This window comes from Bufo bufo, chromosome 3 (assembly GCF_905171765.1).
Source record: "Bufo bufo chromosome 3, aBufBuf1.1, whole genome shotgun sequence".
NCBI classification, from domain to species: Eukaryota; Metazoa; Chordata; class Amphibia; order Anura; family Bufonidae; genus Bufo; species Bufo bufo.
The window spans coordinates 62844072-62866053 of NC_053391.1; the positions used below are offsets into that span (position 1 = coordinate 62844072).

The 21982-nt window shown below is 45.9% G+C and overlaps 1 protein-coding gene across 2 annotated transcripts in view; it reads left to right on the forward strand.

Annotated features, from left to right (window-relative positions):
- Positions 1 to 4453: 4453 nt before the first annotated feature.
- C3H21orf91 (chromosome 3 C21orf91 homolog) overlaps positions 4454 to 21982 on the forward strand; it is a 43465-nt gene continuing 25936 nt past the window's right edge. Inside the window, exons 1-2 of one of the 2 annotated variants that reach the window (XM_040423220.1) lie at positions 4454 to 4558; positions 15154 to 15287. In XM_040423220.1, the coding sequence (XP_040279154.1) occupies positions 15161 to 15287 (127 nt within the window). In that variant the 5' untranslated portion in view covers positions 4454 to 4558; positions 15154 to 15160. Of the gene's footprint in view, positions 4559 to 4732; positions 5036 to 15153; positions 15288 to 21982 lie in introns of those variants that run through there. The other variant, XM_040423219.1, reaches the window with a different exon arrangement.

Sequence of the window (21982 nt, forward strand, 5' to 3'; positions counted from 1 at the left end):
CCCGTTGAGCCTGCAGAGGCTCCTCTGCCTGCAGGGCGGCCTTAGGTGGTCCCGACTTCACTTCTTCAGAAGTGGTGAGCGATTCCAGCTCCTTGTTGGACCCGGCAGGCACATTTGCTGCCATGCTCGCGAGTCTGTCTCTCTGTATGTCTGCAGGCAAGAGCACATCTGGCAGTGTCGTCCACTGATCGCATTGACTCCACCTTTCTTTTGGCACGCCCCCTAGGTTCTGCCGCATAGGGGAGGCGGCGCTCACATTATAATCCATGGTAATGAGGCAGTAGTGGCACAGCAGAAATTGCTTTCCTGCACTTTTGCAAGGGGCGGCACTCTATTTTCCCGCCTTACAGGGCGTTTTGCAGAGTAATGGTGCCAAAAATCAGACAAGAAGGTCTATTCTTGCAATTTTAAGCAGTTTAAACAGTTCTTTAGCCCAATAAAAACAGTCAAACAAATAGGGCTATTCACATAAGGCACCGAGGATATTGATCCTGTTTTATAAGGCACAGAGGATAGTGAATCCTGTTCATGACGCCAAATTTTTGTTGCAGTGTGCCAGTCCGCAGGGGTAGAACACGTGAGGTGCACAGTGGGCCGGAATGTACATACTGTTCATCAGTTACTCACGGTTTAGCAGTCGCCTCCCTGGGCCGGCAGTGCAGTGAAGAGGAGAACAGCACTGGATTCTCTGGGCACACTCGGTTACAGGGGACACCGGCCAGGTGGTGATTGAGGTGCCCTTGATGGTGAATGGTTGCTGAGTGCTTGTGCGGCTGGGCCCCTGGTTTAAGTAATGTCGTGACGCCAGCACCTTGATGGTGCAAAATCTTGAGAGTAATAATAATGTGGAGTTAGAAGAATGAGGCAGGTTTAAATTCAACTGGGAACTGTACTATAACCAGGTTCTTGATAACAGTTTACATCCAGTTATTAAGCAGTCTGTGATACACATGCAAGTTGGATGTGATTAATCCCAGTAACAGGCTGTACTGGTAGTAATGTGTCAGGCTAGGGTAGTTAGTTAGGTACTCACTGAGAAACAGCTCTTGGCCTTGCTTCAGTCTTAGTTGAGGTAGTCCCAGTCTTGATCTTCTACACAAGTGATATGACCGATTCCTTATCTGTCTTAAGAATAACGGTGAGGCCACCAGAAGCTAATAAGTCCTTCACCTAATTATAAAGGCACCTAGAGCCTATAATTATGGCCTTGTCCTTCCTTTGTCTTGATCCAATAATACAAGAAATCCACTTGTTACTCCTGAAGAATGCATAGTAGAATGTAGACTTTCCTCTGCCTGTCTTCCTAGCTTTGATAGTGAGATGCACGATGGCTTCTCTGGGCCGTGGAGCTCCAGAGAGAGCTGAGAGGAGAGGGGACCTCTCCTTCCCCCTTAGCTCCTTACTCCATCTCCTTCACACTTCCAACTCTTAACTGAGAGAACCCCTAACTAGGCCTGAACTACACTATTTATACTGTGGTGCTACCCCCCATCTAGTGGTGGATGCATGTAGTGCACCTGACAGCCTGGTAAATGGGAATATCACATGATAACGCAATACAGCATGATATTACAGATGATAACAAAAAGCTTTTGCAGTTCCCACATAAGCTAGTGGGACGCTGCGGAGGTACCCTCAAGATCACAGTATCAGGTAAAACTGGTGTTTTGTGGGATCAAGCACATACATGCGACGGATATGAGGAAAAAATAAAAATGGCTGAACAGAATAGTAAACTACACAAATGGACATTTCTGGGACTTATATTTCAAGACCATTATTTTGCCTAATAGCAAGTAATTGACTCCAAAGTCAGCTCCAAATATGCTTGTCTTCTGCTGGACCTTTGGGTCACTATAGTATTAGGGCCAACTATTGCATCAGAACCTGGTCCCATCCGAAGATCTTTTGTACTGACCCTTGACCAAATAATAAAATAATCAAAAAAACAAAATGAAGCTCTTTTATGCACAATGCACAAGCTATAACCTGCTCTGAAGTCTCCAGCATTAAACATTATCTTCATTGCCATTGAATGCCAAGCCTTCAGGACAAGGTATTCTCGTTCCTCTTCATTTCCTGACATCTTCTAATTTTATTTTATATAATGTTTGACATTTCAAAGCACTAAATCCCATCTAATATTCTTAAATTCTTTAGTTTTGCGAATCCCAGTGATGTACTATAGGATTTTATCACCAATTACTCCACAAGACTCAAAAAATTGGCTTAGAATTCATGTGTAAGAAAGCCAGCTTCTTCTTCTGCATCTTGTGTGTGTTCCAAAGAGAGTCAAATCCTAACATTTCACTAAACCATAACTCTTTTGACTGCTATTAGGTAAAATGTTGTGATTTATGGAACACCCATGTTGTGAAATTACATAGTTACATAGGTAATATGGTTGAAAAAAGTCCATCAAGTTCAACCAAGGAATAGGGGAGGAGGGGGGTGTTTTTATCAGATTGATAAGAACGTAGCTATAATGAGTGTTTATGAGCTGTCAGGAGTTCAGAAATAAGGGCTATACATCAAGCTGTCAGATAAGCAACCTGACGGGTTCAGTGTGAAAGCAACACAGTCTGCAGACAGACTGAAACGTAACCCTGTAGAAAAAAAACTGTTGAAAAATGCTTTAGCCCAAAATGAGTAAAATACAATTATAAAAAATCCCCAAAATGCTGTTCATAGCCTAAGTCTAGGGCTAGATTGCGACATGTGTCCCTAAACAAAAAGAGTAGAACTGCACTGCGGCATGTGACGCTGCATTTTTTTAATAATGATAGTCAATGGTGTCGCACTGCGACAAGTGACATGCTGCGACTGCAACGAGACAGTCACACAAAAATCCAAGTTGGATGGATTTTTTTGCAACTGTTGTGTCGCAGCCGCAGCATGTCACAGTGCGACACCAGTGTTTCCCGAAGTGAATAAAATCCGTCTTCTGGTCCTGTTAAAGGGAACCTGTCACTGGGATTTTGTGTATAGAGCTGAGGACATGAGTTGCTAGATGGCCGCCAGCACATCCGCAATACCCAGCCCCATAGCTCTGTGTGCTTTTATTGTGTAAAAAAAACCGATTTGATACATATTGATATAGCCGTTTGCTCCTTTGTCTTGTTCTCACAACCGAAAACGACCGCCAGAAGTACAATCGGTAAATCCTTGGTGTAGTGTGCGTCGATGTGTGCGCAATTCCTCCAAATTAACGTCACAGAGACGTTCTCAAGTAGGATCCAATAATGTGCCTGCTTCCAACGGCTAGGCGAGGTTTATTTATACCAGAAGATGGAAGGCGGTCTTACAATCCTGACCAATTGGGAGACAGGTTATGGTATGAAGTGATTGGCTGGCGAAGATGTGAATGATCGCGCGAACACTTATTCGCACCCTTTTCGTTGCCGCACTTATCCTCGCGGATGAAGAAACCTTTGTTCAATGGTCCCCATTCCTCCCGCCTCAGCCGGCGCCATGACACTGGTATCCTGCAGTAATACCAGGCCGGGCACAAATCAGCTACAGGTCGGGACGACCAGACCATCGTGCAAAGGTTTCTGTGCAGATGCGAACGCGAACGAATCTGCGCATCTCCATAGGATAGATGGCGACCGTACGGCGAACAATTATTTTTCCACAACAATATGCAAATTAACCTGAGATGAGTCCTGTCTATGACCTATCTCAGGGACAGGACTCGTCTCAGGTTAATTTGAATATGTATCGAATCGGTTTTTTGACACAATAAAAGCACACAGACCGCCCGCTACGTCCATTTCAATGGCAATATGGGCAATGACAATACATTAGTAAGTGGCTTGTATTAACTTTGATACATGCCACTTGCTGAAGTGAGACAACCGCCTTTAATGGATGAAGCAGGTTGGCGTGTTTGGCCACACGCGCCTCTACCTGCCGCCATTTAACGGATGGAGGCGCCGTCCTAATTTGCACAGAAGGCTGGCCAAGGAGGTTCGTGGCTTGCTTCAACAATCTACCAAACAGGCGAAAGCGCCGCGTGATACATATTAGGACTCACACACATACACCTAAAATAAAGTGGCCAAGCCCTTTAAAATGAGTCCCTAAAACGAAATAAAAGAATCTAATTGGTTGCTATGGGTAACTGATGAACTTTCTTTGAAAATAGTTTTGATAAACCTTCCCCATAATGCCTATTTTTATGTTTTACTTCAGTTTTTTTTTGCTGATGTATTCTTGTATATTACTACTGTTCTGCTACCGTACATGAAATTCAAAGGACAAGTCAGGGCGGACGGGCGGCTCTGAAAAAAAAAAAAGAAAAAGCAGAAGGGCGGGCGTAGGACTCAGCATAAATGCGTTTGGAAAGGGGAGGGGCCGTGACGCAATTCTACTACGACCGCAGCTACCAATCAGCTTCTGGAGGCGTGGCCACGTGGGATCCCTGTTTTCATTGTCTCTTTCCGTTCTGCTTCACGACGTCTCATTCTATGACGTAAAGAACAGCGTGTACTTTCCTCGGGAATATACACAGGTGGACCGTACCACACACCGTGGACGATACGGAAAGCCAACCGAGGTAAACCACTCTCCCTGTTAAAGAACTACAGATTTATAGAAACGAGATATATTTACTTCCTGTTGGACGACCTTGTATTTCTTGAAATAACGGGAAATATCGCTCCCGACTCCCCTCTTTATAATGGTTTCGTCTTTCTAAGGGCATGAGAGTTATGTGATGCTGTTGCTTTGAGCAGAACCATAATTGTTACAGAGTAGGGGGGGAAGCTCGCGCGTGTTCTTACTTTTTTTTACTACAATTTCCATGCAGTTTTTGTTACTATTTATTAGTAATAGAAAGCCAGGAAATAACCGCTCGCGGCTCTATTGCGACTTTGTTGCGGTTAGTTTAGAACACCGTTTCCCCTCCTGATGTTGGTATGATCCAGTAGAGTGAGTGAGTGGGTGACTTGGTTGGGGATGTCCATGCTGCTTTAGTTCAGGGTAAGAAGGGGAGCTGGCATCTTCCTTGTTTCCTTCAAGAGTACAGCTTCAGGTAAGTACATGGCTTGTCAGTAAGTGCCCTTCCTGATGGCTGTCCAGTTCTCAATGGGTTTTCTTCTGTTATTGTGTCTTCTATGCAGAGCTTTTGTTATTGGCTAGCTGTGCTGAGACCTCCATGCACACTCTGGTGGGATTTCTAGGAGGACCTTATACTTGTGGTTATTATGTGATGTTGTTGTGTTTCTTATAGGATTGTTACATATATTGTGACCCGCCAAGTTTCCTCTTCGCTACATTGTTTCTTTATCTGCTTTGTTGTGATGTGACTGTACTGACACCATGGGGGGGGGTTAGAAAAAGCATTGCCCCGGGGGCTCTAAATCCCTCTCCTGTAATTACAATGCCTCATGGCTTGTCCTTCTGGCGTCCTGTTGGGTCCTATCTTAACGGGGTTGGTAAATGTTGCTTGAAATTTTCCTCCTTTTTATAGTTCACTCTTTTTATGGCGTGAGTTTACCAGACAAGAGTAAGCCTGTGTCTTTAAGACGTCTTAGAAGATGACCCGAAATTGTTCTTAGATTCACAAAGGACTTGATGAAAGCCCTGGCGAGGTTCTAGGACTTCCTGATTTTGTTTCAGCCGCACAATAGGTTGTGCTTGATGGTATCGTCAAGTACGAGGGGCTTTTTTTTTCTCAAGGAAATTACATGTAGTAAATAATAATATCGACTTCTTAGTAAAAAATAATAACAACCTGTAGGCACCAAGATCGTCCTTTGTAAGGTCAATAGATGTGCCATGGTTTCTGTGTAGGCCAGTCCTCTGGGTCATAAATGTAGCTATAGAGTATTGTAGAGAGGTACAGGAGCCAGATTATCGGACAGCCAGGGAGTATTTCAAAAGTATGGACTGCAACGGTGATACAATGTGATAAGCCTACACACAATGCTTCTTGTAGTCTGAGTTGTCTCCACTCGGTCTTCTGCTTCTGGTTAGGGATGAGCAAACTTGTGCTTTCAAGTTCGGGTTCTCTAAGAATCCCGTTATGGATTCTGCTACCACGGACCATAACTTCTGGTCCGTGGTAGAGGATTCCGTAATGGAATTCATAGATAACCCGAACCTTGTGCGCCGAACTTGAAAACACAAGTTCGCTCATCCCTACTAATGGTCTTGTCGCTAACCTAAAGTGGTAGATTACCGGCTGCTGGTTTAAAGGAATTTCACATTAGTCACAGAAGTCTGGAACCTGACAAATATCTGTAAAAACAAACATTGGAATGCATTGTGTAGTCGACTACGTAACCGTAATTACAAGAGCGTTTTTTTTGTCATGCATCTAAAGCGGTTTTAAAAAAAAGTGCACCTGAAACCCAAGCCTTAGGCCTCTTTCAGTATTTGTAAGGCTACTTTGAGATCTGGCAGAGGATCTCAAAACCGGGCCAAAACGGTTCAGTTTTGGGCCAATGCTGTCTGAATGGAGTATGCTCCGTTCAGGATGCCATTTTGAGACCGGACACAAAACCGCTGCAAGCTTCGGTTTTGTGTCCGGTCATCGACACGGAACAAACCAGATCCGTCACTAAAAACAATGCAAGTCAATGGTGACCCATTTTTTTAGGATCTTAAAAAAACGGATCCCATCACTAAATACACTGAAAGTCAATTGGTGATGATCTGTTTTGTACAGTTTCGATTTAACACAACCGCATCCTAAGGGAACGGCTGCATCCTGATGTGTAAATCAAAACGGAACCCTTCAGTTTTGAGATCCTCTGCCAGATCTCAAAACCAGGAGCGGGTCCAGGACCCAGAAGAGGCCTTATGGGTCATTGATGATCAGTGATCTAAAATGCACACGGGACGAGACGTGATCCCAGGAGTTCGGGTGGTGCAGAGGCTGGAATGGGACCTGGCAGAAGAGCCACGTAAGCACCACGGGACGTGAGGATTCCTTTTTCCCCAACTCGCCGCAGGTGAAATCCGAGAGCAAGCAAATGATTTTGTGCAGACTTCCCTGTGGATTCTTGTGGAATTTCTGTGGAAATTTTCTGCAGAATTTCGGCTGCATGCGCAGGTCGCCTGGACATGATGTAATCCGCTAATAGCACCGGATATTGGTGTTCTATGGTATAACCCCGGGAAGCACGGCTTCCTTAACTATTTCCCCATAGGCTGCACACGTTCAGCAGACCCCCATTCTCCAGGTAGACCCCATCTGTGGGACTCCAACCTATCCTGTGGATTTGCTGGACCGATCTGTAAGACTATGCAGCAGCCCCTAATCTATTCCATAACTAAACCTTGGAGGGCTCCAGGGCCCCCCATCTGTCGGCTATGTAAACTGCTGCATCCATAGAGTGCAAAATGGTGGAGGTGACGTCGCTTCCCGCGTGACCGCTTTCTGTGCTGTCCCCGGACCCATCCTCTTCTGCGCTTGTGCTGAACATGTTCATTTACTGTTCTGTGCAGAAGAGACTCGGTCCAGGGACAGCACAAAAAGCGTGAAATGCGTCACCGCCACCATCATGCGCCCAGTGGAAGCAGCTGAGGCTTGTAGCAGTTTACATGGTCCATAGATGGCGGCTTTAGCTGTTTGGCGCGGGTTACATATGATGCAGATGTATAGGACTCCAATCATGGGGTCTACTGCTAAATACTTTTACAAATTACCACCCCCTTTAAGATGCAGCCACACTTATAAGTGTTCTGTGTTTTATAAAGCCGCCATAGATGACATTATGTACAGAGTTATTGTGGTGACACATGTGACGGATCATCCAGTGTGACTTATGCCGCTGATTCCTGTTTAATTGGGCTCGTCAGGACTCTGCGCAGCTCGGGTCGTCTTGTTCCATCATGTCCTATCTGAGTCAAAGGCAAAGGCATGTGCCCTGAGTGTTCAGAACAATGTGTGATCGGCACGCATGGTATCGTTGTGGAACTACTACTCCCAGCAGGCATGAGATTTCCAGGTTGTATTGGGTGCTGTAGTTGCACAATCACCTGAGACTGGTCACGGGACTACTCCATGCCCCACGCTGACCTGTAAGACACTGGATTTGTCTGCCTTCACCCACTATAAAAGCTAGTGACCACCACCCCCACCATCCGCCGGGTCACGGTTCATTTCTGCAGACTTGTTGGAGGCGGTTTCAGCGCGGCTAGCGTGTTCCGCTTCATTATTTCTCCAATGAGCTGTTTGAACTTGCAAATTATACCCCACTGCTTTGATCGCAGGCCTGATCTTGACATGAGCCGTGGTGATCTGGGCCCGCAGCCAGGGATTCTCCCCTTATCATAAACGCTGTTTCACATCTACAGAGCAGATGGCCCCGCTTCAAGGTTTAACCAGTCCTTTCTGGGAAAGCTGAGTGATCAGTACGACAGACATTACATCTTCTCAGGACTTTTAGAAGACTCTCTGGGGGGTCATTTACTAATGCCGTGACATTCGACATGAAGGAGTGGCGGGAGGCCGGGACCTGGATTTTACGCCGACAAAAAGGCGTAAAAGTTTCTGTAAAGCATTCCAGAAGCGCAGGAACTACCAAAGATGCGTCTCATTTTTAATGAGGCGCAACCCCATCTTAAATTGGGCACATCTTCCAGCAGCAACGCTGATGTAAAAGATACTTAAAAAAAATAACGATCTTAATAAGTGATCCCCTCTTCATGCATTGCTAGATCTTAAAGGGGTTATCCAAAGTCTAAAACATGCCCCTCATATAGATTATACTTGCCCTGCTCCCGGCCCCCCGTGTCGCTCCTGATACCCGCACGCCACTGCTTCTCCTCTCTAGCGTCACCCACCATGCTGGGAGACTCGTCCCTGTCGCGGCTTGCTGTTGGCTGCTCCTACTGTCGCCGAATGTATTTATGCAGCAGCGGCCGTGCGGGGATCAGGAGCAACACTGGGAGAGGGACCCGGCTTCGCATGGGTATATCTAAAGGGGACCTGTCACCGGGATTTTGTGTATAGAGCTGAGGACATGGGTTGCTAGATGGCCGCTAGCACATCTGCAATACCCAGTCCCCATAGCTCTGTGTGCTTTTATTGTGTAAAAAAAACGATTTGATACATATGCAAATTAACCTGAGATGAGTCCTGTCCCGGAGTCCAGCGTGAAGGAGCCCAGCACTGCTCTGAATCTCCTCCTTGCTCCCCGACGTCGGAAAGCTAGAGCGCCGTAATCTCGCGATGCGCAGTTCGTTTCCTGAGGCTGATGCCAGCACAGGGAAGGAACACTATGACGACACTGTGCATGCGCTAGCTCATGCATCGCCAGATTACGGCGCTCTAGCTTTCTGATGTCGGGGAGCAAGGAGGAGATTCTGAGGATGGGGGGCGGTGCTGGGCTCCTTCACGCTGGACCCATCTCAGGTTAATTTGCATATATAAGCCCATCCCCTTAACTTTGACCTTCACAGCAGCCCGCCCCTTTAACAGTGAGTTTCACAGCACTGCACTCCCTTGACAGTGACCTCCACAGAAGTTGCCCTTTTTAGTAGTGGCCCCTGCCCCTTTAATGCTAGGGCTACACGATGACATGTGTTGCGCAACATTTTGTCTCAGCAATTTTTATAATGATAGTCTATGGTGTTGCACTCTGACATGCGACATGCTGCGACACGACAGTTGCAAAAAATCCATGTCGCAGTGCAACGCTATAGACTATCATTATAAAAATTGTCGCGCGACATTGGTATCAGTCGCGTGACACATGTAGTAGTGTAGTTGTGCCGTATGTGTTGTGCGACTTATTGTCATGTGACACATGTCGTCGTGTAGTTGTGCCGTATGTGTTGTGCGACTTATTGTCATGTGACACATGTCGTCGTGTAGCACTAGCCTAAAGCTGACCTACAGCAGTGAAGAAAAAATGGCTGGGTTGTTATGGAAACCTGGAGTAAAACGGTGTACAGAGGTCGCAATAATGCCTGTACAAGCGTCATGGACGCCTGTTCAGGCCATTTTACTCCTTGGAAAAAGTCTAAGGCGTACCGATACGCCTTAGACTTTTCCCTGCCATTCATCAGTGCAGTGAACGGCACAGGCAGCGCAGCGATGCTGCTGCCTGAAACAACCAATAACAAAGCTCCTTACAGTGAGGAGCTTTGTTATTGGTCAGTTTGAGCGGGCTGCCGGAGCTTATGGCACACCGCTCTGAAGGGAGGAAGGAGGTGCGCGATCCTCACTGGCGGGGTAAGTAGGGATCTGAGCGCCTTGTTTTTCCCCTATAGTGAAGAGTCTGAAGCGCTCAGCCGATCGCGGTCTCTCCTCCCTGCTGAGTGCGGTACTGAAGACGGCCTCAATAGAAGGTCTAGGGGACGCGCTCAGCAGTGAGGAAAAGTGTCCGCACGCTTCAGACTCCTGCTTATAGAAGTCAGCGAGGGTCTCAGCGCTGGATACGCCAACAGGAGACCTCCATAACGACAGACCCGTCACCTGTAGACCTCTACCTATGTCACCGGTCAGCTTTCTTATGAATCCATCAAGGATAATTCATTGCACCATGTTCCATCAGACGCTATAAGGATTTCTTGGCGGCACATGGTGCTACAAGGACTGCATGTGGCCATCTACAGCCTCCAGGACATACAGTCCCTCTGCCAAGCGCATGAAGTACTTCGCTGTAAAACGGTATAATCCAATAACCACAGCGGTGGTGGCAATTTTGTGGCATGAGATGGGGCAATGGGTCATGGAAGACGAACTCCCCTTTATAGTAAGATCAAGCAGAACACAAAATGACAGCCTCTAGATCAGGGATCAGAAACCTCCGGCACTCCAGCTGTCCTGAAACTACAACTCCCAGTATCCTCCTTTCACTTCTTTGGGAGTTACAAGAACAGCTGAGCAAGTGTGCATGCTGGGAGTTGTAGTTTCACAGCAGCGCTGGAGTGCCAAAGGTTGCTGCACCCTAGATCTACAGGAGAGCCTGGTGGTTATTGAGCGAACTTGTGTCTTAACCCGAACTTTAGACGCCGAACTTATCGAAGAATCGTGTTATGGTTTCTAAATTCCGTTATGGTCCGTGGTAGCGGAATCCATAACGCGATTCTTCGAGAACCCGAACTTTAGATGCTGAACTTAAAACACAAGTTCGCTCAACACTAGTGGTTATCACTGCGTGATGTCATCATCCAGATCCACAACATGTGACTGCGGCGGTGCGAGGTATGTGCCCGGGTCTTTCGCTTGTGCCCTTGGCACCAGCACGCACCACCATCCATTGTGCCTGTGTCCTGCTCCGCCAGTGCCTCAGGTCTCTTCAGAGTCTACCAACAGCCCCGGTGGCACCCACATACCCACCTGAGAGCTCCTCTACAAGGACGTAACTTTGGTGGACAGCAATGGCCACTTGATGAATGGCAAACCCCAGTGACCAGCGGCACAGAAACAGCAGCAAAAATTAAAGGGATTGTCCCAAGATCAACACTATTTACCTATCCATACTTGACCCAGAGAACACTAGAACATGGTAACCAAGGTGGGGCCCCCAGCGATCATGTACTCGAACGGGACATGTCTGTTTTAGTAACTACTTGCATTTACCATGCAATAACAATTCTGGGGAGTCAATTCTTGTGACTCTATATTGTACCATTCCTCTATTATTCCTACTAGAACTTATGAACAAATTGCTAGTAGTCTGCAATAAAGGTCCAGCTGGATGTTACCGGTTGACAGCACTGATAATAATATCAGGCTGTGCAGGGGCACCCACCATCTGGACCTTCACTGCAAACTACCAGCAAGTCATTCATAACTAATAACAGGAATAACAGAGGAATGGTGCAACATAAGGTTATAAGAATAGATGCTCCAGGATTGTTATTACATGGGGGGTACAAGTAGTTACCAAAACTGACAAATCAGGAGAGGTGAGGGGTCCTCTTTAACGATAGGTGATAAATATTGATCTTAGGACAAACCCTTTAAACCTCTTAAAATCACTGCAACAGTGGCCTCAGTGGTGCCGACCCCCCCCCCTCAGAGCCACAGTGGCCTCAGTGGTGCCGACCCCCCCCCTCAGAGCCACAGTGGCCTCAGTGGTGCCGACCCCCCCCCCCCTCAGAGCCACAGTGGCCTCAGCTAAATTTAAATTGTCTAAATTTGCTATTTATGTATGGAAGACAGTTCTAGAGTGCTAGTAATGGTTTCCCTGCATAAATAGTAACCCTTTAATGTTATGTAGGCCTTCGTATTAACATCGGCTAAAAATACTCCTCAAAAATGGTAAGAGGAGTATTTTTACTCTTTCAGAAAAAAATGTAGCGCGACCTCTGACTGTATGTGGGGACTAAGGACCTGCGAGCTTCTATTGGCTGATAAGGGACATGTGACCGTGTGTTTGGCAGTTGGGATATGAAGAGAGAGGCTTGTATTGGCTAATGTAGGTCTTTTTTTGTGTATATCTCAGGAACGGTACGTCCTAGAGAGCTGAGACCCCCACAAGATTTCTTTCCAGGTAGCAAGGGATGTGTACACCAAGTTTCGTTGAAATCGATGGTTTCGTTTTTGAGTGATCGCGAAACATCTATATATATATACACACATACATACACATACACTAATTGAGGTGTAGGCCAGGCGTGAGGCATGTGGTCTCTTGTGAGACCCCATATTTTGGAATTGTGCCTCCATAAAAAATTTTGGAGGTATCGCACTGGGATTTGTGGGACCCTGGTATTAAAGGAGTTGTCCATAATTAGAAAAACATGGTTGCTTTCTTCCGAAAATGGCACCACTCCTGTCCGCAGGTTCTGTACGGTATTACAACTCTGCCCCTTTGACTCCGTTGGAGTTGAGATGCAATACCAGACACAACCCACGGACAGAGGTGGTGCTGTTTTGGGATGAACACAGCCCTGATTTTCTAATCCAGGACAACCCCTTTAATTTTTGTGTTGTTGACGCCTTAGGACTCTGGGATATTTTTGCTTGCAGTGGTATATACATCGCCAAGGGGCACGCTGCAGTCTTAGAAACCCGATACACGGCAAGAGCTTTGTACTCATGGCCTGGATTGGGAGGTATTCGCGATTTAGGTTTCAGTTCTCAGGTTATGTGACCATGTGCCGTATTGAAAGAGGTTTTCACACCCAACGTGTCAAACAACTGTGGTCTGTGATGTGACGCCCCCCACAGAATTTGGATGCAGTTTCTGAAATCTCCTCCACTTTGCTGGCGCTGTGACTGCTGCGGTTTTTCCGCGCTCCGTTCTGCTGCAGAGCATCCACAGTATGTGTGGCCTGTCCCTTAGGCCTCTACAATTTGTGGCCGTCAAGTGGTATCACAGTGACACATTGGTGCACACAATTCCTAAATTTGGGCCCCGCGTCAGGACTGCCGCTGCGGGGGACGGATCGTTTATTTGCTTGCAGATTAGGATTCCTCCATGAAGGGTAATGTGAGCATCTGTGCAAATCAATGGCAGCGGGTGGTTTCCCAGCCTTGTGTCCGGTGCCGGCTAAACATATCCGCACACAGACCGTAGAGACCTCAGACTACCGGATACCATTGTAGCAAACTGCCTGCTGTGTATACCCTGCAGGGTATCTCCGAAAGGAGCAGAAGTCAGTTTACAGGGATTCAAAGGGTTATCCCATCTTGGAGTATTGGGGGCATATCATTAGGATATGCCCCCAGTGTCTGATAGGTGCGGGCACCACCACTGGGACCCGCACCTATTCTTAGAACAGAGCCCGCAGAGTGCTGGAGGGTGTACCGCGCGTGCGGCCGCTCTCTATTTCTATGGGACTGCCGGAAAATAGCCGAGCATTGGCCTGGCTATTTCCGTAAGCCCCATAGAAATGAATGGAGCGGTGGCCGCGCTTGCACGGTGCACTTTCCATTCATCTCAATTGGACTGCCGATAATAGCAGAGTGCGCCACTGGCTATTTTTGCCAGAGCTGTAGAAATGAATGGAGGGCGGCCATGGCTGCTAGCACTATGCCCCCAATGTGCCCCTTTAAAGAAGACTTGTAACCTCTCCTGACATGTCTGTTTTAGCACCTACTTGCAACCCCCTTGTAATACCAATTCTTGTGACTCTATGATGTACCATTTCTTTATTATTCCTGCTAGAAATTTATGATTGAATTACTAGCAGTTTGAAATAAAGATCCTGTCGGCGGTGTGTCCCTGCACAGTCTGACACTATCCAATCAGTGCTGCCAATGTCAGATTGTGCAGGGACACCCCCCCCCCCCCCCCTAACTTGTATCACCCAGCTGCACCTTCATTGTAAGTGCTCATGCACACGGCCATGCCCATATTGCGGTCTGCAGACAGTGGGGCATCCATATGCGGGCACCAGCCGTGTGCATACCATATCACGGATGTGAACCCATTCACTTAAATGGGTCCACAATCCGCAAGGAGCGGTGTGGAATGGAGGCACGGAAGCCCGCGGATGCACTACGGAGCACTTCTGTGAGGTTTCTCTCCATGCCTCCGCACCGCAGAAAAATAGAACATGTTCTATTTTTTTTTGAGGTACGGGCGGATCACGAACCCATTCAAGTTGAATGGGTCTTCATCCGTCTGCGGAAACCGCGCGGATGTTACCTGTGCACTGCGGACCACAAATTGCGGTTCTCAATGCACGGAACGGCCGTGTGCATGAGGCCTTATTCATTTATCACTTCTTGGAGGATTTGTTATATTGCATGGGGAATGCAAGTAGTTACTAAATCAGACATGTCAGGAGCGGTGACGGGTTCTCTTTAAGGCTAGGGCTACACGACGACATGTGTTGCGCAACGTTTTGTCGCGGGACAATTTTTTTTAATGATAGTCTATGATGTCGCACTGCGTCATGCGACATAACAGTAGCAAATAAATTCATCCAAGATGGATTTTTGAGCGACACCATAGACTATCATTATAAAAACTGTCACGCAACATTGGTGTGACCTCAAAGTTGCGCGACACATGTTGCAGTGTAGTTGTGCCCTATGTGTCGCGCTACTTATTGTCGTCGTGTAGCCCTAGCCTAAGGCGTATAAAAATAAGAAAAAAAAAGTTGATTTAATTTTAAAATGCAAATGCCGCTGAGCGTAAGATGTCCTTAAAATGTAAAACTTTATATATTATTCTGCATAACCTGGTAAAGGCCGCCATTGTTTTCTGTCTATTAATATCGTCTTTCTGGTCTCAGGGGCACCATGACTGAAGAGGAGCAGTTTGTGAACATTGACTTGAATGACGACAATATATGCAGCATCTGCAAGCTGGGCACTGACATTGAGACCCTGTCGTTCTGCCACATCTGCTTCGAGCTGAGCATCGAGGGTAAGGCTGACTTGTCTGATTTAGTTTGCATAATGTAACGTGATCTGGATGAGCTGCCGAGAGGTACGATGCGTTCCAGAGGGCATCGCCTTTTAGCGGGAGGGGGAACAGATGTTGATTGTTGCTGATTGTCGTTATTACGGTTGTTTATATATATATATATATATATATATATATATATAATTATAATTTTTATTCAGTTTGTTCGAAAGAGCACCAAATAAAAGGTTCTAAATGATCCAACGGTAAAACTATTCGTGCTTTATATAGAAAAAATTATCTCTCATATAATTTTTGTTCGTTACATGAATGAGACCGCCGAGGTTTCCTTTGATTTTTGGATGTATTAATAAGGACACCTTATTGCTATGCCATAAATCACAGCTTTCATTCTATTCTTTTTATGCCCTTCTAGATTTAAAAAGTATTTTTGTCATAGATACATAGATGATCTCTCCTTAGGATAGGCCTCCAGTGTACCAACTGTTCACCATCCAACCCTTGGGACACCGTCTGATCAGCTCATACCAAGCATAGCCACAGTGCCTGGGTGAGCGGTAATGAAGAGGCCGGGCGCTCCGGAAAGGATGTCGCCCCCTTTGTTCTGTTTTATCGTGGATGCTTACCAGTGACCATACACTATTGGGCTGGCCATACACATCCTACAGGGGTCAGCAAGCGTATGTACTCAATAGGATGAGAACAAAAGGCTTGCACATGTTGAAATCCCACTGCCTGATCCTTCTTTTCCACGACATCTGCCATGAGGTTAGATACGTACAAATTAGACGGTTGGCCGGTATCGTAGAAATCGGCAGGTCGACCCAAGGTTCATCTAATGTGTGTGATCGGCTATACTTTGTCAGCCGATATTGTGAATAGCAAAGAGGAGGTTTGTCATCAGTTTGCAAAAGTGTGCAAGCCGCTCATCAGACGGAGTCTGTCTTATGATACGTGACAATACCTTTCTAACAAAGCTAGAACCAACCCTGTACCTCACATGGATCCAGAGATCTCCACATGTATTCCTCTGTTAGGTTTATATCAAGGGGCGTGTCCTTACTGCTGCAACTCTCTCCCTATTGCAGCTCATGGGGTGTCCTTTCCGTTGCAGCTCTCTCCATATGAGAGCTCGGGGGGGTGTCCTTTCTGCTCCAGCTCACTCCCTGAAGCTGTCACAGTTTCTAACAGTAGATGTGATTGAGCATGTGCGACCACCTCAGTAGGTGGACGTGCACATTACTGTACAGATTAAACACTGAGGGCGCCATTAAATTGACTATGTATAGAATGTCTCTGAACTGGAGCATTTTTGTAACCGTAAATTACAAAAGTAACTACATTTTCACGCTGAATTATATAAAATTGACATTTAATGGTGGTACAACCCCTTTTTATTGTCCATCTATCTCTTTAATTGATTTCTAAAAGTCTTGAGCACAGATGTTTAATAACTTTTATACTTTGGGACTAAAACTTGCCTCTGTTTTCGTTGTGATCTCTGGGGACTCGCCTGTTACGTGCGAACATCCTGTCCTCCAAACATCATTCAGACCCAAACCTCCTGTCCGGATACGTCTGCCGCCTCCAGTTTTAGGTTCTTTGTTGATTTGCTTCAGTGCAGGATAATGTTTGATCTGTGACTTACTGTCACAGCAATAACTGCAGACTAAAGTCCCCCATACACATTATTGTGGGCCCAACCCCATGATATCGGCAGGACTGCTACCGATGGTGGCCATGACAGATGATGTCGGGGGAAATAAGGAATGTAGCGAGGTGAATTTGAGCGCCCAGATGTCTGGCAGTGGCCTTTTCCTCTCTTGCCATTAACACACACACTCATGCTCTGCCAAACCAAGAATGCAGGTGTATGGTGGAATCTGATGGAAGAGCTGTTGGTCTTTCCAAAAATCTGCAATTCTTCTGTCTCTGGAGTCGTCAACAAGCCTATCATTGGGAGAACCAAGAATCTGGTGATAAGCCCATATACATAAAATAAATGCCCGCAAAATTGCCAACTTTGACTGTTTTGACCAACAGTTGTTCAAAAATTCCAGTCATTTGCGATGGCCAGCTGTCGACTGTCGCACGAGCATCTCCTTTTAAGTCCTTTCTTTATGGTCCCTCCCTTTTACATGGATCGATGCACAGACAATTATCGGGAATGAACTGGAACATTCCCGATAATTGCCTGAATGTAAGTGGAGTTGAGAGCTGCATTTACATGCAGCAATCATTTCCTCTGTATGGGAAAGGGCAATCACTACTGCGCTCATTTGTCCCCATACAGATTCATTGTTTTTGGGCAGCGGATTGCGTTGGCTATTCATCGGGTGGTTAGTGGCACCTTTACACAGGGGAATTATCAGGAACTAGCGTAAATTAGTGGCACCATTTGTTCCCCTTATCCCCCTTCTCAATTAAAATATCACCTGCTTGTCCCCTTCTCAAGCCCCCTTTATTAGCCAGGTCAGACTGTTACCAAGAGTGCCCTTAGATCTGGAGGGCCGTTGCTACTATATGTTGTTACCATATCAGCAATGTCTCATTTCATATTAATTCATAGTAGGGCGGTAGTAATTACTAGCAGTACTATGTCTATATGTGAATGGCATTTTTAAAGGTGTATATTGCCCTACCTTATCTGTCTAAATTCAGAGAATGTTTCTCTCCTCTAGTTCTACACGTCTTGGGGCCACATTTACTTTCTGAGCTGTGAATTCCTTGGTAGAAAACCTGTTGTCAGGGCACTGAAGGGCACCGATAACCAGTTCAAATAAGGCAATCTAAGTAAATGTACGGGACTATGAGATTTCTGTCAATATTGGCCAGTGTGTGTGTAGCCTTTGAAAGCTTTCCCTAGACCATGGATAACCCAACTGAACTTTGTTGTTTATAAAGGCTATGGACATAGATTTGTTACCTAAGCTACCGGTAGTAGTTTCCTTGAGTGAAAAATAAAAAATGTGCAGTCTACAGTCGCCTTTATTTAATTCTCCCCCGATACTCAGTTTAAAACCTGCACCTGGTTTCAGACTTCTCATGTGGAAGTGTCCCTCCCAGTAATGAATGCTGGATGTGAGGTCTGTTCTCTTTCTCGTTCTTTCTCTTTCTCGTTCTTTCTCTTTCTCGTTCTTTCTCGTTCTTTCTCTTTCTCGTTCTTTCTCTTTCTCTTTCTCGTTCTTTCTCTTTCTCGTTCTTTCTCGTTCTTTCTCTTTCTCGTTCTTTCTCTTTCTCGTTCTTTCTCTTTCTCGTTCTTTCTCTTTCTCGTTCTTTCTCGTTCTTTCTCTTTCTCGTTCTTTCTCTTTCTCGTTCTTTCTCTTTCTCGTTCTTTCTCTTTCTCGTTCTTTCTCTTTCTCGTTCTTTCTCTTTCTCGTTCTTTCTCTTTCTCGTTCTTTCTCTTTCTCGTTCTTTCTCTTTCTCGTTCTTTCTCTTTCTCGTTCTTTCTCTTTTTCTCTTTTTTCAGATTGCTGTGTGTCCACTATTCATCTTCCTTTCACTCTCATACTGGCTGCCTGTGTGATTTTTCTCTCCCTGTAGACTTGGATGCTTTCCTCCCTCTCCACACTTTGATCTTCCATGTGCAACCTCACCCCCTTCCCCACTGATGTCTCCAAGGGTCTATTTAGATGGAGTGGTTATAATGTTCTTGCTGTGTGAGGAAAAACAACCAGTGGTTTTAAAGTTAAAGGGGTATCCGATCAGCCCTACCAGGCAGTATGTCTAGTTTAATAGGGTTGATCCTGGTGACAGAGCCGCTTTAAATATAGATAGTGACATGGAAAATGTTAAACATAAAAAACCTGATTTAAACAATAGGTTGTTTCTTGATTACCCCTTCCCTTTAAAGAGGACCTTTCACCGATTTTGACCCTATGAACTAACTATACAGACATGGAGAGCGGCGCCCGGGGATCTCACTGCACTTACTATTATCCCCGGGCGCCGCTCCGTTCTGCCGCTATGCCCTCTGGTATCTCCGCTCACTAAGTTATAGTAGGCGGAGATACCAGTCCCTAAGTTATGGTAGGCGGAGTCTGCCCTAGCGCTGGTCAATCGCAGCGCAGAGCTCACAGCCTGGGAGGTTATTTTCTCCCAGGCTGTGAGCTCTGCAATGCGATTGGCCAGCGTTAGGGCAGACTCCGCCTACCATAACTTAGGGAACGGAGATACCGGAGGACATAGCAGGAGAACGGAGCGGCGCCCGGGGATGATAGTAAGTGCAGTGAGATCCCCGGGTGCCGCTCCACATGTCTGTATAGTTAGTTCATAGGGTCAAAATCGGTGAAAGGTCCTCTTTAATTTTCGAGAACAAACAATTAAAAAATTCAATGAAGAGGTATCCATATGGCTTTTGAAGGGGCTTCCAGGAAAAAACATTGATGACCTAGATGTAAAATAAACCATTTGTGTATATTCGCACACCAGAAATTTGTTGCAGAAATTTTTATGGCTAAATAAATCATCTGCATGGGGTTGTATCTGCAGCATTGGATGGATTTCCACAAGCCCCATATGCACAGAACACCATGCCACCCAAAAATAGAAAATGTGAACGTAACCCAAGTTTATTCCTCTTTGACTGATCTGTTAATATTTTATAGTTGTGACATTTGTCATAGTCTCTTTGTACTGTAACAATGCAGCTTTGGATTTTATTCGGGCTCCGTTTTCAGCCTCCATAGCAGATCCGATTATATGTGATGGGAAGAATAGCTCTGCATACAGTGCTGTTTATCTCGCCAAGTCTACTTTGGCAGTACCCGATGGACCCAGTTATAGGTCTGTGAGGTCCGTCGGACGCTGTCGGATCGGGGAAGGTACCTTCAACAGAGCCCTAAGAATTTATTCGACTTAATTTTAGTGTGATACAGTTTTACAAACCATAGTATTCAACCAGTTGTTGCAAAACTCTATTTGCGAATGTTCCAGAGTGAACCACTTGTGATCATCACCAGGTCAGGACTGAGACATCTCCCAAGTACTGACCACATTTAGTAGTCTACGCAGAATAATCTTGTTATTTGGCCAGACGTAATTAGTCAAGTTGTTTACTATATAGCTTGTTAATGGAGGTGGTCCTCTGCAAAATGATAAACCCTGTAAAGTAAATAATGTAATGTGTCCGACCATCTTGAAGGGAGCCCGTCACGTTGAACATGGTGCTTGAGCTGCAGGCAGCTTGTTATAGAGCAGGAGGAGCTGAGCAGATTGATGTAGAGTTTTATGGGAAAAAGATTCAGTATAACTTGTATTACATTCACCTAAATTCCTGCTCATTCTTGGCTTTGAAGTCCAGGAGGCGGTCCTATCAGTGATTGACAGCTCTCTGTATACACAGTCATAGAGGGAAGGCCGTCAATCACTGATGGGACCACCTCCTGGATTTTAAAGCCCAGAATGAGCAGGAATTTAAATGAATGAAATACAGGTTTATTCTGAATACAAAATCAATCTGCTCAGCTCCTCCTGCTCTATAAAGTGCTGCCTGTAGCTTACATTGCATTTTCATGGTGCCAGGTTCCCTTTAAGCCTCATGCACACGTCTGTGGAACGCGGACCGTGAGATACCGGCCTGGATTCCTGCTGAGTGCAGGAGCGCACGGCGTCGTTGGTAGCTGACGCCGTGCGCTTCGTGCTGCTGCACAGTACAGCAGCGGTGGCACGAAGCGCATGACGTCATAGCAACCAGTGACTCTGTGCGCTCCTGCACTCAGCAGGAATCCAGGCCGGTATCTCACGGTCCGCGTTCCACGGACGTGTGCATGAGGCTTTAATCTGGACTGTAGGATGGAAGCCTCAGACACAGGACCTGCAGTAAAATGTCCTCCAGCGTCTAATGGTTTTTCCGCTGTTTATTAAAGGTCTCCTCCGGTGATAAGTTTCATTGTCTCCCACTGCTGGAACCCCCCAGTAATCGGCTAAAATCTGTAGAGGAATCTGACACCAAGTGATCAGTTTTCCTGCAGTGCCTCCACAGGAGAAATTGAAGTATTACACAGAGCCTATTGATGTCTATGGTCAGTCCATGTGTTAGAAATACTGAGTCCTCCAAAAAGCCATTGTAGCAATTTGCATTTTCTGTAGCAGGATTCTGATATTGCGCCCCCGGACCACTATAACCAGTGGGCAACATTGAAAGAAGCGTTGGTTGGTTCTGAAGAGTAAATGATTAAAAAAAATTGGGTAATTAAAAAAATATATTTTTTTTAAAATGAAGATTAATCCCGGAACAATTAAAAGTTCTACAACCTTCTAGAAATATCCTTTTTGTATTTCAATTTCTCATCGGTAGATAGACGTTCTTCTGCCATCTGTGAATGAGAACACTCTTGTTTCCATTCATCGGCTGTAATCCTGTCCATGGCTGGGAAGTACACAGAGTTGTATCCAGTCTAGACCATGCTCCGTGAGATAAACAGCCTGGTCTGCAGACTGATACATTGCAGCAAACTGCCAGATATGTGCAGCTGCTGATGATGTACTTCACTCACAGCAGAATTGCCTCAACAGGATTCAACTATTCCCACTTCCCATCTGAGAGCCGGACTAGCTGTATACAAGTGTTATAGTATTAAAGGGGGTTTCTGGAATTATTTAACTATCAGTCTCTGATCTGTGGGGGCCCAACACCGGGGACTCCCCTCAGCAGTTTAAGACGGCACCGGCACTATGAGTAGCTAACAGCTTTG